We start from the raw sequence: 13840 nt of genomic DNA on the forward strand, positions 1-13840 counted from the left end.
TCTTTTTTGACAAACTCTATTCCTTGTTCCATGCCTCCCCCAAAAATCAGAGGCAGTTAGCGCAGTGTGCGCAAGCAGTCGGACAGCGTCTCCTGGTGATAGGGCGTGTTTTGTCCATCCGCTGGGTGGCTTCAAGTGAAAGGAGCGTCAGAGCAGTCTGGGAAAACTACCGAGTGCTTCATGATCACTTCACAAATGCTGCAAACGACAGGAGCAGGGATTCCAGAGACAGAGCAAAGTACAAGGGCCTGGATGATGTGCTCACATCTGCAACGTTTGTCAGCAATCTGGGACTGATGTACGATGCGCTCACAGAGCTCAGCGACCTCTCTCGGCAACTCCAAAAAAGAGAGATGACACTGCCTACAGCAGATAGGCTCTTAACTCGAGAAATACGAGTTTTTGAATCCATGGTCACCATGCCTGGCCCACACATGACTACAGTTCATACAGCTCTAGCTGAGAAGTCCTTCAAGGGTGTTGCCCTGCGTGAGAATGGCAGGCTTGTACAGATTCATGCAGGTCAGTTTTTCCGCAGTATGGTAGAGAATCTGAGACACAGAATGACTTCCACAACCTCCTCTCATGTCAGCACAAGAGAAATCCCATTACATGGCCGGGAAGCCCGGGACAATCAGCTAATCCAGGACATGAAAGTTATCCATCCTGGAAGTTGGCCTGAAGAGGAGTTAGACGTACAGTATGGGGACGTAGAGGTGCTACGTTTGTGCGAAGTGCTGAAAGTGGACAGAAGAGAGACTGTTCAGGGCTTTCGCGAATACAAGGAAACCAGGGCATCCCGTACACCTGCTGCCATGGAGCCTCTACTGAAAGCAGTCCGAACCATCGCTGTCTCCACTAGTGAGTGTGAGCGGGCATTCAGCTGCATGAACGATATCCTTACTGCAAAAAGGAATGCTCTCTCTGTCAGCCGACTGTCCAGCCTGGTTTTCATTAAATGTAATGGACCATCACTAGGACAGTTCAATCCGGAACAGTATGTGAGGTCCTGGCTGGCAAAGGGAAGGAGAAGTGCTGATGAAAGAGCCTGTCCAGCTCCAGCCCCTGATACTGATGTCCCCAAGGCCTTCTGGAGCCTTTTCTAACAATGTGAAGTATATTGCAAAGCAGCTCACCCAGTGAGAAGACTTTTGGCATAATGTGCCGATTTGTACAGATCCTGGAGATAGAAGGACTTCAGACCAACCAGGGAGTTATCTGATCAGCTTGGTGTTCAATGTAACTCTTTACCATGGCTCAGACTTTGTTACTTGCAGTTACAGTTTCTCATTTTAGATTGTGCAAATTTTGCATTTGTTTTTACATGTTCTTTGTTCATGCTCTTTATCATTTTTCTGAGTTGGAAAGTTAGATTGCATCATAGTTTACTTTATACATATTTGTATTCTTCAGTGGTGAAGTATATTGCAAAGCAGCTCAGCCATGTGAGAAGACTTTTGGCACTTTTTCGTTTTTCGTTTTCTGAGTTGGAAAGTTAGATTGCATTCAAAATGTACAGAAATACTTAATTTTGTTAAAGCTTTTTATAAAAAATGCTTCTGACCAGAGCTTTGTTTCCTTGTCATTAATGTTGAACACCACCAGAGGGGCTCTCACCGGAAAGGTCTCTGCTTCATGTGTCTTCAGCAGAAGATCTAGACTTTGATTGCTATATTTTCAGTTAATATTGACCTTACTGAGCTTTAGCCATATCCGCTGCCTATCATAAAAAATGTTAAGTACAGTGAACCTTTCTAAAATATACAGTAGTAAAGAGACAAACCCACCAGCATTATAGTAGCCAAATTCTTGTTTGTGGGCTGTATATATAACATTTACTTGAAAAAGTTGCTGATTTTAGAGTACTGGCACCTTTTTCATTCCAATTCAAGCACTGGCCATTACAGGATGTCTTTAAGTCACGTAGGGGGTCTAAAGATAACATTTCTTCATTCACTCTCAATGCTCTAAAGCACATGTGTCAAACTCAGGCCCGGGGGCCAAATCAGGCCCTTGGTGGATTTAATTTCGGCCCGCAGGATCATTTTTAAATAACTATTAGATCTGGCCCGCCGGTATATTGCACGCACACCTTCCTCAGCTCAGAGCCTGACCCCAAACATTGATGAACTTGCACCCAAGATGAGATGCCAAGTATCTGGCTTAGTGTGCATCACAGAGCAGCACACTGAGTTTACATGGATGTTTCCTTTTGCACTTTTTTTCTTGCGACAACAGGGCATGTTTGGTTTTTTCTTTGAGGGAAATTGTTGTTGGCCTGTGGAAAAATGTAATCATAAGAAATGACTGAGGAAAAGCTGCAGATAGAGCCATAAGAAATGAATGCAACTGATTATTTAATGTTTAATGTTGTTTTATAGACAATAATTTAAGCTTTGTTAGTTCCAGGTTTAATATGTGCAATAAGTTCATTTCAATACGTTTTGCAATAAACATTGAACCAGTCCGGCCCTCGAGTACCGATTTTTTTATTTTGGCCCACTGTGTATTTGAGTTTGACACCCCTGGTTTAGACCATTCATTTCATTAGTAAAAAAGATTTGGATAGAGAGCTTCACACAACTGAAATAATGCCATCAAAATTCCACTTTGTATATGACATTGTACAGAAAGTCTATAATTATAAGACCGTTCCCCAGAAAAATATTAGAAGTAAGAATGCAACCCAGATTTACATTATACTAAAAACATTTACACATCTTGACCCTCTTTATTATAAACATAGCCAGTCAGAAACCTTATTAAAGATATGTTTTAATTAGTGCTGTCAAAATTATCGCGTTAACGGCGGTAATTAATTTTTTGAATTAATTGCGTTAAAATATTTAACGCATTTAACGCATGTGCAGAATGGCCCGCCCCATACGTGCCACCAGTGGCAGCGCCAGGGTATGGCTGGGGTATGCTACACCCATACCAAGAAATGGCTTAGCCCCACCATGAAAAATGATGTTAAAGTAAGCAAAATAAAGTCTGCCAACTCGCGCGGAGTAAATTGCACAGACAGCTGTTAGTAAGATTGATTTCAGCAGCCACGGTTTTGAAAACTTTTGTCACGTAGTGATCGTCTTCTCAATAGAACATCTTTGATAACGGCGTGGTGTTGTTGCAGGAAGTCCCGACGGAGAATACTTTTGCTGTAGTACGGGGGGCACATAACTGGTACGCAGGTTATGTGCGTAATCTGAAATGCGTACCGTCACTTGTGTCACAAAGCGCATTTGCATACCGACGTACTTGTGAAGCTTTTCCAGAAGGCGGTTAGATCACCGGACGACAGAGTCGGTCTCCGTGTGCACAGACAGGGCTGCTGTTAACGTCGGTCTGTACAACGGAATTGTGCCAAAACTACGCCAAACGGCTGCGGAGGGAGACTCCCCCCTTCACTGGAGAACTGCGCTAAAACAGCTGATCACAACGTTCACACTCTGTGGTCACGAAGTACTCCACTAGCCCCCCCCCCCCCCCCTCTGTCGACTTTCCTGAAGTACTCCCCCGTTGATAGAAATCAACACGTAATGAATTAAGATCCCACGGTTTGATGATTGATAGGTGTGTGGGTTGTCTTTCATTTTGACACGCAGAAAAATGTTATAATAAACATAGATACTGTATGTTAAATGGATATATCCGCCTTCTTTCCATTCCCACAACAATATACATAAATAAATGGCATATTTTGGACATAGTTCGAATGGTGATTAATCATGATTCATTAATTTTAAAGCTGTGATTAATCTGATTAAAAATTGTAATCGTTTGACAGCCCTAGTTTTAATGTCTTATTGTTAGGAAATCAAGTGTGAAAAGGAGGCAGCATTTATCCATGGTTGAATCGTACAAAAGTATTTGGTTTCAAAGTAAATCTGGGCATTCAAGTGAAATACGAGCCTGCGGACAATATCTACATGGTTAATTGTTGTACATGAATAGCCGTTTAAATTCATCCCTTGCATGGTCAGCTTGTGTTCAGTGTTCTCCGTCTCTCTGAATGAAGACAACAGATACATACGCAGCGTATGTATCTGTTGTCTTCATTCAGAGAGACGAGAACACTCGGGTCATGTACTCATTCAAAAGTTATCCATGTGCCTGCAAACAAATAATCTAAGTTGCTCACAGTCACAAATTTGACTATGAGGCGAACTTTGGACATGCTATTATGGAACTATGCTAATAATGAGGATAGTTTTTTGCATAGCTAGGCAAAAAAGTGCGCAGGGCTTTGCATGTATGCTTTGTGTATATGTGTTAAACAAATCTCCCTGATGGGACATTAAAGACTGTAGATATCTACTAAAAGACTAATATGTACAGTCTTGATAGGTCTTGCACTCTTGTGTTTAAAAAACAGGTTCAAATGTTAGAAGTATGTCTTAACCCTTCTCTTGCGTTTCGGGTCAAAAGTGACCGAGTGACTTTGTTTTTGATCATAAATATTGTGTTTTTCATCCAATTGCCTCAAGACCTTATGTTATCCTCCACACTAGGCCTCTGAACATATACAATTGATGATCACCACTTGCATTGATTTTATTGTGATTTATTCAACAGTGAAACACCCATGATGTTTTCGGAATTGAATGAGTATGAGTGTATTATGTTCATCCTGCAGATGGAACATCTCCACACATACACACACACACACACACACACACACACACACACACACACACACACACACACACACCACACACACACACACACACACACACACACACACACACACACACACACACACAGACATACACACACACACTTCTCGTGCTATGTCCCCCCACACCTTCCAGAAAAAACAATTTACAGGAACCTCTCACTTTCTCGCGCTGTATGATACAATGTATCATACCTTCTCACAGGTGCGAGCTCTGTGCCCCTCGAGAAAGAAAAACCTCACACTTTCTCGCAGTAAATGCGCCTCCATTACTGTCTCTCATGCAGTTATATTTGTGCCTTGCTCACATTTGACTCATTGACAAAATGAGTAGGCGACCGATTAGGCGATTTTCTGTCAGAGAGGCTGTGGAGTAATGTTTTGAACCAGATGAAGAGGAGATTGAACCAGACATAAAGGACGATGTCTCAGAAATGGAAGACAACAGCGATCCAGACTATGAGCCTGACCAACAGTCAACAGACCAGGAAGAGGCCCCTGAGGGAGAGGCCGCTGAGGGAGAGATTTCTATAATATACAGTAATGTACAGTAAGCACTATCTTTGAACTTACTGCAAAATGATAACTTGAAATTCACCCCTTGTGTCATTCTGTCTGCCACCCCTTGATTCTTATTGCTTTGACTGTTCAAATGAGAGGTCAACCATCAAAATTGGATTAGGGGTTCCAGAGATATCACTGTGCAAAACACACCGAAAATAGTATGACCTAACGCAAGAGAAGGGTTAAAACAGTACTTATATGTTGAAGTATATTAAAATAGTTATTATTTAACTGTATTCCAAACAGCAGTGTGGGCACAAACTGCTTCCGTCACGTAAAAGGAAACCTGCAGATTTTTGCATAGAGACCAAATGTTCCATCAACAAAAGTGATTAATCCTTTGTGTTTGCGGCCTGTGATTTGGATCTGGTCTCAAATTAAATGGGTTTTCCCCCATTGATTCACCTTACAACCAGGTTTCATGTAAATTGGGCTCATAGTAGTGCAGTTATCCTGCTGACAGTCACACAAACACACTGAACTTTACCTCATTGGCAGATGTAACATTACTGCTATACTGACATATATGAATAAATGTTAGTACTGTTTTAAAGTCATTTTGTTACACCTGCTGTACATTTTACCCCACTGACAGCAATGATGTACAGATGGTGCAGACACATTCTTTTGGACACATACTTTACATAATTTTTGTTATTTTTAATTATATTTGTATCCTTCAAGTGTTTTCTGATACGTAAAAAGCTTTTTTTCTGACTGTATACAACTCCAGAAATATTAAAATATCGTACATCACAAGTAGAATTGCAAGCCAGACTTGATTTTACTAACATAATTTTCTCTTGAACCTTTGTGTATCATTTGTATCAACACATTGAATAATCCAAACACCGCAGACACCATTTTGCGTGTCTCATGGAGCTGTGATGTAAAAAGGAAGGACTTCTGTCACCTGAATTGTGCCTTTTGTGTGGTGCCCAAGAATTCTACGGTCTTTAGTCCACAAAGAGGTAATTGTAGTGTGTGGGGGCTTTATGGCAGAGGGAGAGAGAGGGTCTGATTTCACATTGTGTTGAACAGAAACCAGGAGTTTCCTATACAATCACCCCACAGGGCAGTGAAATCTCACCTGTACTCGTATAGACTCACAAAGGCGTAATCCGCTGAGCTATTTGAGTAAATCTTTAAATGCTGGGTGCACAGTTTAAACAAACTAAAACCAAAGCAACCGAAACAATGCAAAGTACTGTCACCTAATATCATCTTTTATGTTGATTCATACTGTACAGTGCACTTAAAAGATATTTTGATCCCTGAAGGTAGAAACGTTGTTTAAAAGTGTTTATTCACCTGTTGATCCCATGTAGCAATATGAAATACAGCACATTTTTTATAAATACTTCTTTACAATTTCAATTAATTGGTGTTTAAATCAAGCAAGTCATTCTATGTTCACATCAAAACTCATAAAAGGTCATTTAGCGAAAATTATGAAACACTTTTTTATGATGTATTTTCACCTTAATACCCAAAGTACCTGTTTCCAAGAATCATTTCCACATCAATTATAGGGCAACTTTAGACCCACCCAGCAACCGCAGGCCTTTAGTCTCCTCCTCTCACAACATTAAAGCTGTGCAGGTGAGATTTTCCTCTTATTACGTTACCACTTGAGTGTCGGCAGGAAACGAAGGGGTGGTGGTGACAGAGAGCAACAGAGATAGGAAAGCCAGAGAGAGAGAGAGGTCCTTCACTTCAACCACAGCTGACAACAAAAAAAACAGATATTTCACAGCAGGTGAGTGGTTCTGATTTTAAATGTTAGATTTTGTGAGCATGATTTGAATTCAGCTAAATAGAGCTTTGATGCTTGTGCACAGGGAGATGCTGGTCAGAAACAGTGGTGCTATTGTAGCCTGAGAATGATACAGCAGTGGGGGAATTTGTGGTATCAGTTATGTTTTGATGCTTCTGGTCCAAATGTTTCTCTAAAACAATAACTTATATCGAGAATTATTCATTTCATTTACAATCATTTTCACTTCAGAGTAAATCTGTCTGTATTTCAGGCAATTTTAACATGTTTTGGAGTCGCTAAATCTCATAAGGATGAGTCATATCCTTAAGATTAATGTTTTGGCTGATTGTGATAAACTCAAAACTTGTCCGGTTTTCCGCTTATAGCCTTTCCTCATTTCAAAAATGATATAGACACAAATATTTACATTACATTTGGATTATGTTGAGGGTTCATTTGTTTTCGTTTGAATAGTCCTGAAATTCAATCTTGAATCCGATCACCAGTACAACATAATTAAAATGCAAACCCCAGGAAGGTGTAATTAACAGCATGAAAATGTAACACCTGAACACACCTCTTGATGCTGTTCATCAATCTGAATATTCTCTTGGATATAGTATCTTCACTTTTTCCAATTAAACTCATACATTTTCACACAGAGGCCAAAATGGCCACTGTTGTCACCCAGTTTCCAGGGTGTAGAGCCCATAGGAGGCATAGGAGGCTGGGTTCCAGGGGAGAGCGGAAAAAACAAGCCGTGCAGCTCAGCAACTCTCCCAAGGGGACTGATGGAGGAACAAACACATTTTAATTGTCTTCAATAATAAACCACTGCAAACAGATATATGATATAATTGCAAGTCACTACACAGAATTAGTCTTGGCAAAAATGACCTCATGCGGGGGAGACCATTGATGGAAATTGCTTCTCATGCTTGATTTAAAATGTTATGACTAAGCTTTTGTTCTAGATGAAACTAGGTTCAAAGGCTTTGAGTTCATATGCACAGTAGCTACAGTGTATAATGGAAAAGAAACCTCCAACAAAGCAACATAATTATAAAACAAATGGAAGAAGAAAACTATAAATATAATGCAAGACAAAACAGAGTAATAAATAGTGCTGATAATGTTACAAGACCAATATCATGTGAGAAACGGTGGGTACAAATATAAAAGAATATTATTGTAGCTTTAAATCTCACATTTAACAATGTCTTATTGTCAACTAAACAATTATCAGATCAGTTTACCTGAACAATAAGAGGATTGTAAACAGATAAGACTCAGCTGAGTGTCATATCAAAAGAAGTGCCCAGGTGGGATACAATGAAAGGTCATGCATGGCTAGCAATGGTAAACAATTTCCATTGTGCCCATATTACCATCCCTCACAAAGATCTAATGTCAGCACTCTTAATTCTGTTTGTCATAGATAGCTCTGTTTATCCTGCATGCAGACATTTGTTATTTTACATCTGTGTACTAATAGTGAATTACTAGCAGAACTTCTCTCAGCTGTCATGTAAGTTGTGTATTTTTCTCTTCCCTTTATTATGATTTTTAGGAAATAACTTCAGTACACACTGGACAAAGAGCTCTCTCCATTTCTGCTAATGTGATGATGGCCTCCGCTACTTTCATAAAAGACACAGGTATGAGTGTGTGTTTGCTCATTTAAAATCACTGTCAGTGCTTACATACATGATAACACTTTGAGGTACATAGAAGAACGAGCCAAGCTTGTCAGTAAAGTTAACTTTGTTTGCGATGCAAGAATCGACATTCTCTATCTTGAGATTCTAAATTCAGATAAGGAAAATTATCAAAAGAAATACAGCAAAAAGGGACAAACTAAAGTAGATATCGTATTAATGGAGTTGAGAATTCGAATACCTTTATTCGTCCCACAGAAGGGACATTTGCATTTGTTACAGCAGGAAAAGAGCCAAAGACAGCTTCATGTTAACTGAGAAACATGCATAAAAAAAACATTAAAGATTAGCCAAATTTAAAAAAGAACATTTTACACAACCTAAAATGTCTCCAATGATAATGTTTTATATCCGAAACATCTCCTTTCTATTTCTTGTACTGCTTGTTGTACATAGTGTGCCATGTAGAAAATGTATACACACTGTAATGGTTGTCTAAGTCAAAATACAGGTGTTTGTTAAAAAATAAATGCAGTTAAAACCATTGAAACTTTGGGACTCAATTGCGTCAGTCCCAAAAGCAAAGTTGTCATTATGTAGCTCTCTCGTGAATAGATGACACATGCATGTCGGCATAGTTACAGTGCACAGCGCTCTGTGCGTGGACAAAACAAGTGCAAGCATACATGCCTATTAGTTTATATTATGTCTATTTGAGCTATTTCTTTACCGTTCTCTTTAGGAATCACTTAGTACTTGTATTGTTGAACCTAAATACACTTTTTAACTCACGGCTATTCTAAGAAAATATTTGAGGGTCTATTTTTTTTGGGTAACCAGTGTAAAACAAATATAATACGTGCGAGCTCAGCTAAATAACAGATTTTCATTTCACATCTGGTTTCCAAACAATAAAATACATATGTTCTTTTCCCCATAATACCAGGCTGCACAGGCATGCTGTACGTGCTCCTGTTTGGACTACTGCTGCCTTCAGTGTCAGCCCAATCAATTACTACAATGTCCCCGTCCTCCTCCACTACTGCCTCCATGTCAACCGCAGCACCTACTACCACCATGGCAGCCATGACAACCACCGGCACCACCCAGTCCCCCACTGTCATGACCACTACAGCCACCCCAGCAGCCACCAGCAATACCCAGCCCCCTGCCACCACCTCTGGACCCACAACCATGGTCCAGTCCATCGCCGTTATCGCAGCAACCCCCACCGCCCAGCCTGCCAGCTCCACCACTGTTGGAGGTACAACAATTAGCAGCACCACCCAGTCCCCCACACCCACAGCAACCTCTGGAGGTACAGCATCCACCACCACTCCTTCCCCTACATCCACACCCACATCTGGAGTCACAGCATCCACCACCCAGTCCCCTACACCCACAGCAACCTCTGTAGGTACAGCATCCACCACCCAGTCTCCTACACCAGCAGAAACATCTGGAGCTACAGCATCCACCACCCAGTCCCCCATACCCACAGCAACCTCTGGAGGCACAGCATCCACCACTACTCCTTCCCCTACATCCACACCCACATCTGGAGTCACAGCATCCACCACCCAGTCCCCCACACCCACAGCAACCTCTGGAGTCACAGCATCCACCACCACTCCTTCCCCTACATCCACACCCACATCTGGAGTCACAGCATCCACCACCCAGTCTCCTACACCGGCAGCAACATCTGGAGCTACAGCATCCACCCAGTCCCCCACACCCACAGCAACCTCTGGAGGCACAGCATCCACCCAATCCCCTACACTCACACCCACCTTACCTTCCACAGCATCCACCACCCAGTCCCCTACACCCACAGCAACCTCTGGAGGTACAGCATCCACCACCACTCCTTCCCCTACATCCACACCCACATCTGGAGTCACAGCATCCACAGGACCCGCCACCCAGTCTCCCACAACAACCTCCGGAGGCATAGCAACCTCCGTCACATCCACCACACAGTCTGGCACCAGCATCACAGCCAATTATGCATCTACAGCTGCTATCACCACTGATAATTCAATCAGTGCTAATAATCCAGGATCCACCTCTGCTTCCTCTACATTTGCTTTAACAGCCAGCACCATGTCCGGACCTGCCTCCTCCTCCTCCTCTTCCTCATCCTCCTCCTCCTCCTCCTCTTCCTCTTCCATGACGTCAAACTCTGGTCCTTGGACCTCAATGATGTCCACAACTCCTTCATCAAACTCTACTTGTAAAGCTTCATTTGTTTCATGAAAAAAAAAGAATTGTGTTTCGTATTATGTTGTCTATCTTTCTGTATCTTTAATCATGACATCTATCTTTTTGGTGCAGGTGGCATGACTGGTATGAATGGAACCACTATGGTAAATGTTACATCGATGAGCATTGCAAGTCCACCTTATTTAGAGTAAACTGTAATGATGTTATGTGTTTTTTTCCCTTTAGCCTCTGACCCTCATAATATACTTTTCGTCTCTCTCAAACACAGATGTACTGCCCCTCATTCACCTGTAACTACACAGACTGCTATACGATGTACACCAGTCAGAATACAACGTTATGTGCTGATGGTGTCTGCTTGTGTCAGGTAGGGACGCAAATGATACTGAAAATAAGTTGAACAAAACGATTTGATGCATTGTCCATAACAAAGAACCACCCTAACAGTCTTTTGCTTCTTTTAGGAAATTCAGTATATCTTGCTTAGTGGTCAATGATATGTTCAAAAAGACAAAAGCATCTCAAATGTGTCTTCTAATATGTCATTCTTCACTGTGTCAGCTGATCAAACAGACGGACATGTGTTACACCGTTGGCTGCAGCTTGTCCTGTGCTGATAGCTGCGTCAACGCCTCTCAGACCAACTGCTCTGTGTACTGCTGCAATTCTACCGGCTGCCTTAATAGCAGTTTTGCATCCATGATGATGAATACAACCACAGGTACTCATCTTTAACGTCCCCATTTTATGACGGCTTAATGATGGTAATACAGCGAGGCAATTAAGGATTTATGTCATGTATGATATTTACAGATGTATACTTGTAATTGTAAGGTTGCAATTTTTTTAAGGGTTCATTATTTTCTTTTCCTGGTTTTAGTAATGCCAAGGACATCAACCAAACCCACAATGAAAACCACCATTCTTCCAACAACCGCAAACAAAGTAAAGACAAACGGAGGGATTTATTTGTGTTTGCTCGCATTTTCATAGATGCATATATGGTGACAGAAAGCTATAGTTGTGTGTATCGCTGAAGTTCATTTCGTCTCCTCTTGTTTTTTCTCACTAACTGCAAACAGATGTGACTGTCGAAGGAAAAATTCTGCTAGTCATGTCTGGTGTGAGATTAGTATCATTGCTTCTTCTGTTTTCTTTTTTTCAGGGAAACAAATGCCACATTGGTTCATGTACTGGCACAGATTGCTACACAACTTTTCAAACAGCCCAGACATGCACCCCCTCACAGCCACACTGTCAGGTGAGAACTGCTCTGGCAATATTGAATGTCATATTTATGAATATATCATTGATTTTAAATGTTTAACCATCTGGAGTGCAGGAAGATTTTAGCCAGCATTCTATGCATTCATTGTTGGCTTTGTTTAGCAGCTTTGAAATGGTCCTTACCCAATTGGTGTCTTTTTTCATCACAAACTCAATTAGACTGAGCCATAAACCCAAGATACACAAACAAATGTGCCGTATGCCTTTGTATACTGCACACAAATAGTGAAGACAAATGTAAAGGAAACTATAATACAGTGTATTTTATGTGGAGCCATGTTACATCAACTAGTTGTTGTGCTTGTAAATCATTGAAAATATTAATAATTCATTAAAATTCTCTTTCGAAAAATGTTGGCAGCCCACAGGCTTAAATTATGTAAAAGACTCCTATCAGCACTTTTTTTCTGCTTGTTTCTTTAAGATATTCTAATAAAGTTAAGTTTCTATGTATATAATATGCTCATTGTATTCTCGAATGAATAGACCGACAACACACACTCTCTTATTTAGACTTTCAACCACTTGTCCTTCAATGTTTTTTCTCATTCACTATTGCCTTTTCAGCTGAAAAAGGAGACAGAGGGGTCTGGTTTGAAGTGGACGGCAGGCTGCACCACCAACTGTTCTTACCTGACTCCATGCAAGGCCTCCACACTACCTCCATGTCACCTGGAGTGCTGCAACGCCACTATGACCTCCTGCCTGCGGTTGAACGGCACGCTGAATGTTCCTAATTTCTCCACAAGAGGTCCTCATCTCAACACAGAATTGGTTGCTTCCTTATTTTGCCTGCTCGCCATCACTTTACTGCTCTGAGTCTCTGAGTAGGAGCTAGCTCAGCTGCTCTGCGGGTCATTAGGTAATCAGAGCTTTGTGTCATTCCTCCAGAGAATGCAGAGGATAGCACTACTTCATTTATCTCACTGATATTCACATGTGATTGTAATGTATTTGTAAATGAAAAATTATATCTTATATAACTTCAGGAATCACTTTACATTTGAGGTGCAAATCAGCTATACAATTAACACAATCATTTTTCACTTTAAACTTTTTTTCTCAGTGGATTTTTAAGAAATATTTTTGAATCACCATGTCATTTCTTTGAGCCATGCACTTGCCCATAACTTAATTTCAAGAACTGTTTTCTTGAAGAAAGCTAAAACTGTTTTTGTTTGCACCTATCGGAATTATTTTAGACGTATTCGTATGGGTGAGTGAGCCTAAACACGTTTTTTTGTATTGATGTGGTTAGAAATGTTTTATTACTTTAAACTCTCCCTAGATTATCTTCTCTTCAAACCATTGTGAGAGTATCACAGCTTTGACTCTAAATGCACTTTATGAAACACACACATGTTGAGCTGTTACAGGGTGTTGTGAAGGTTTGCTGAAGGTTTAATGAAGTGTGCAATTAAGTACTTTGGGCTACTCTTTAGTTAATATTTTTGTGAATTTTGAGGTGTCTATATTGTGTGGTTTACAGAGAATATTTTAAGGTATAATGGTGTCATGTAAATGTTAAATGCAATTAGAAATGTTAAAATGTATTCTAGTTGTGTGTACTGTGTAAAATATGATTGTGCCTTATAATTAAATGAGCTATAATAAACTATATATCGTGAATATTCAATTGAATAATTCACATGTGAAATTTTAGGTCCTGTC

General features: G+C 40.6%; 1 protein-coding gene across 1 annotated transcript; it reads left to right on the top strand.

The window, feature by feature from the left end:
• The first annotated feature begins 6869 nt into the window (after positions 1-6869).
• On the top strand, positions 6870-13826 carry LOC117557337 (mucin-5AC-like). The gene is made up of 9 exons (XM_034233142.1): positions 6870-6998; positions 8569-8656; positions 9603-10892; positions 10994-11025; positions 11151-11249; positions 11444-11603; positions 11763-11827; positions 12048-12143; positions 12737-13826. The coding sequence occupies exons 2-9, from the start codon at positions 8623-8625 to the stop codon at positions 12986-12988; spliced, it is 2028 nt and encodes a 675-aa protein (XP_034089033.1). The 5' UTR covers positions 6870-6998; positions 8569-8622; the 3' UTR covers positions 12989-13826.
• Positions 13827-13840: the final 14 nt, after the last annotated feature.

Source organism: Gymnodraco acuticeps, unplaced genomic scaffold (assembly GCF_902827175.1).
Source record: "Gymnodraco acuticeps unplaced genomic scaffold, fGymAcu1.1, whole genome shotgun sequence".
Classification (NCBI taxonomy): Eukaryota; Metazoa; Chordata; class Actinopteri; order Perciformes; family Bathydraconidae; genus Gymnodraco; species Gymnodraco acuticeps.

Excerpts from the sequence above, each read along its gene's own strand:
- LOC117557337 (XM_034233142.1), top strand. The coding sequence starts at position 8,623 with ATGATGGCCTCCGCTACTTTCATAAAAGACACAG. Across the intron at positions 8,657-9,602 it reads TACTTTCATAAAAGACACAG|GCTGCACAGGCATGCTGTAC; the intron begins GTATGAGTGTGT and ends CCATAATACCAG. Across the intron at positions 12,144-12,736 it reads CCTCACAGCCACACTGTCAG|CTGAAAAAGGAGACAGAGGG; the intron begins GTGAGAACTGCT and ends TTGCCTTTTCAG.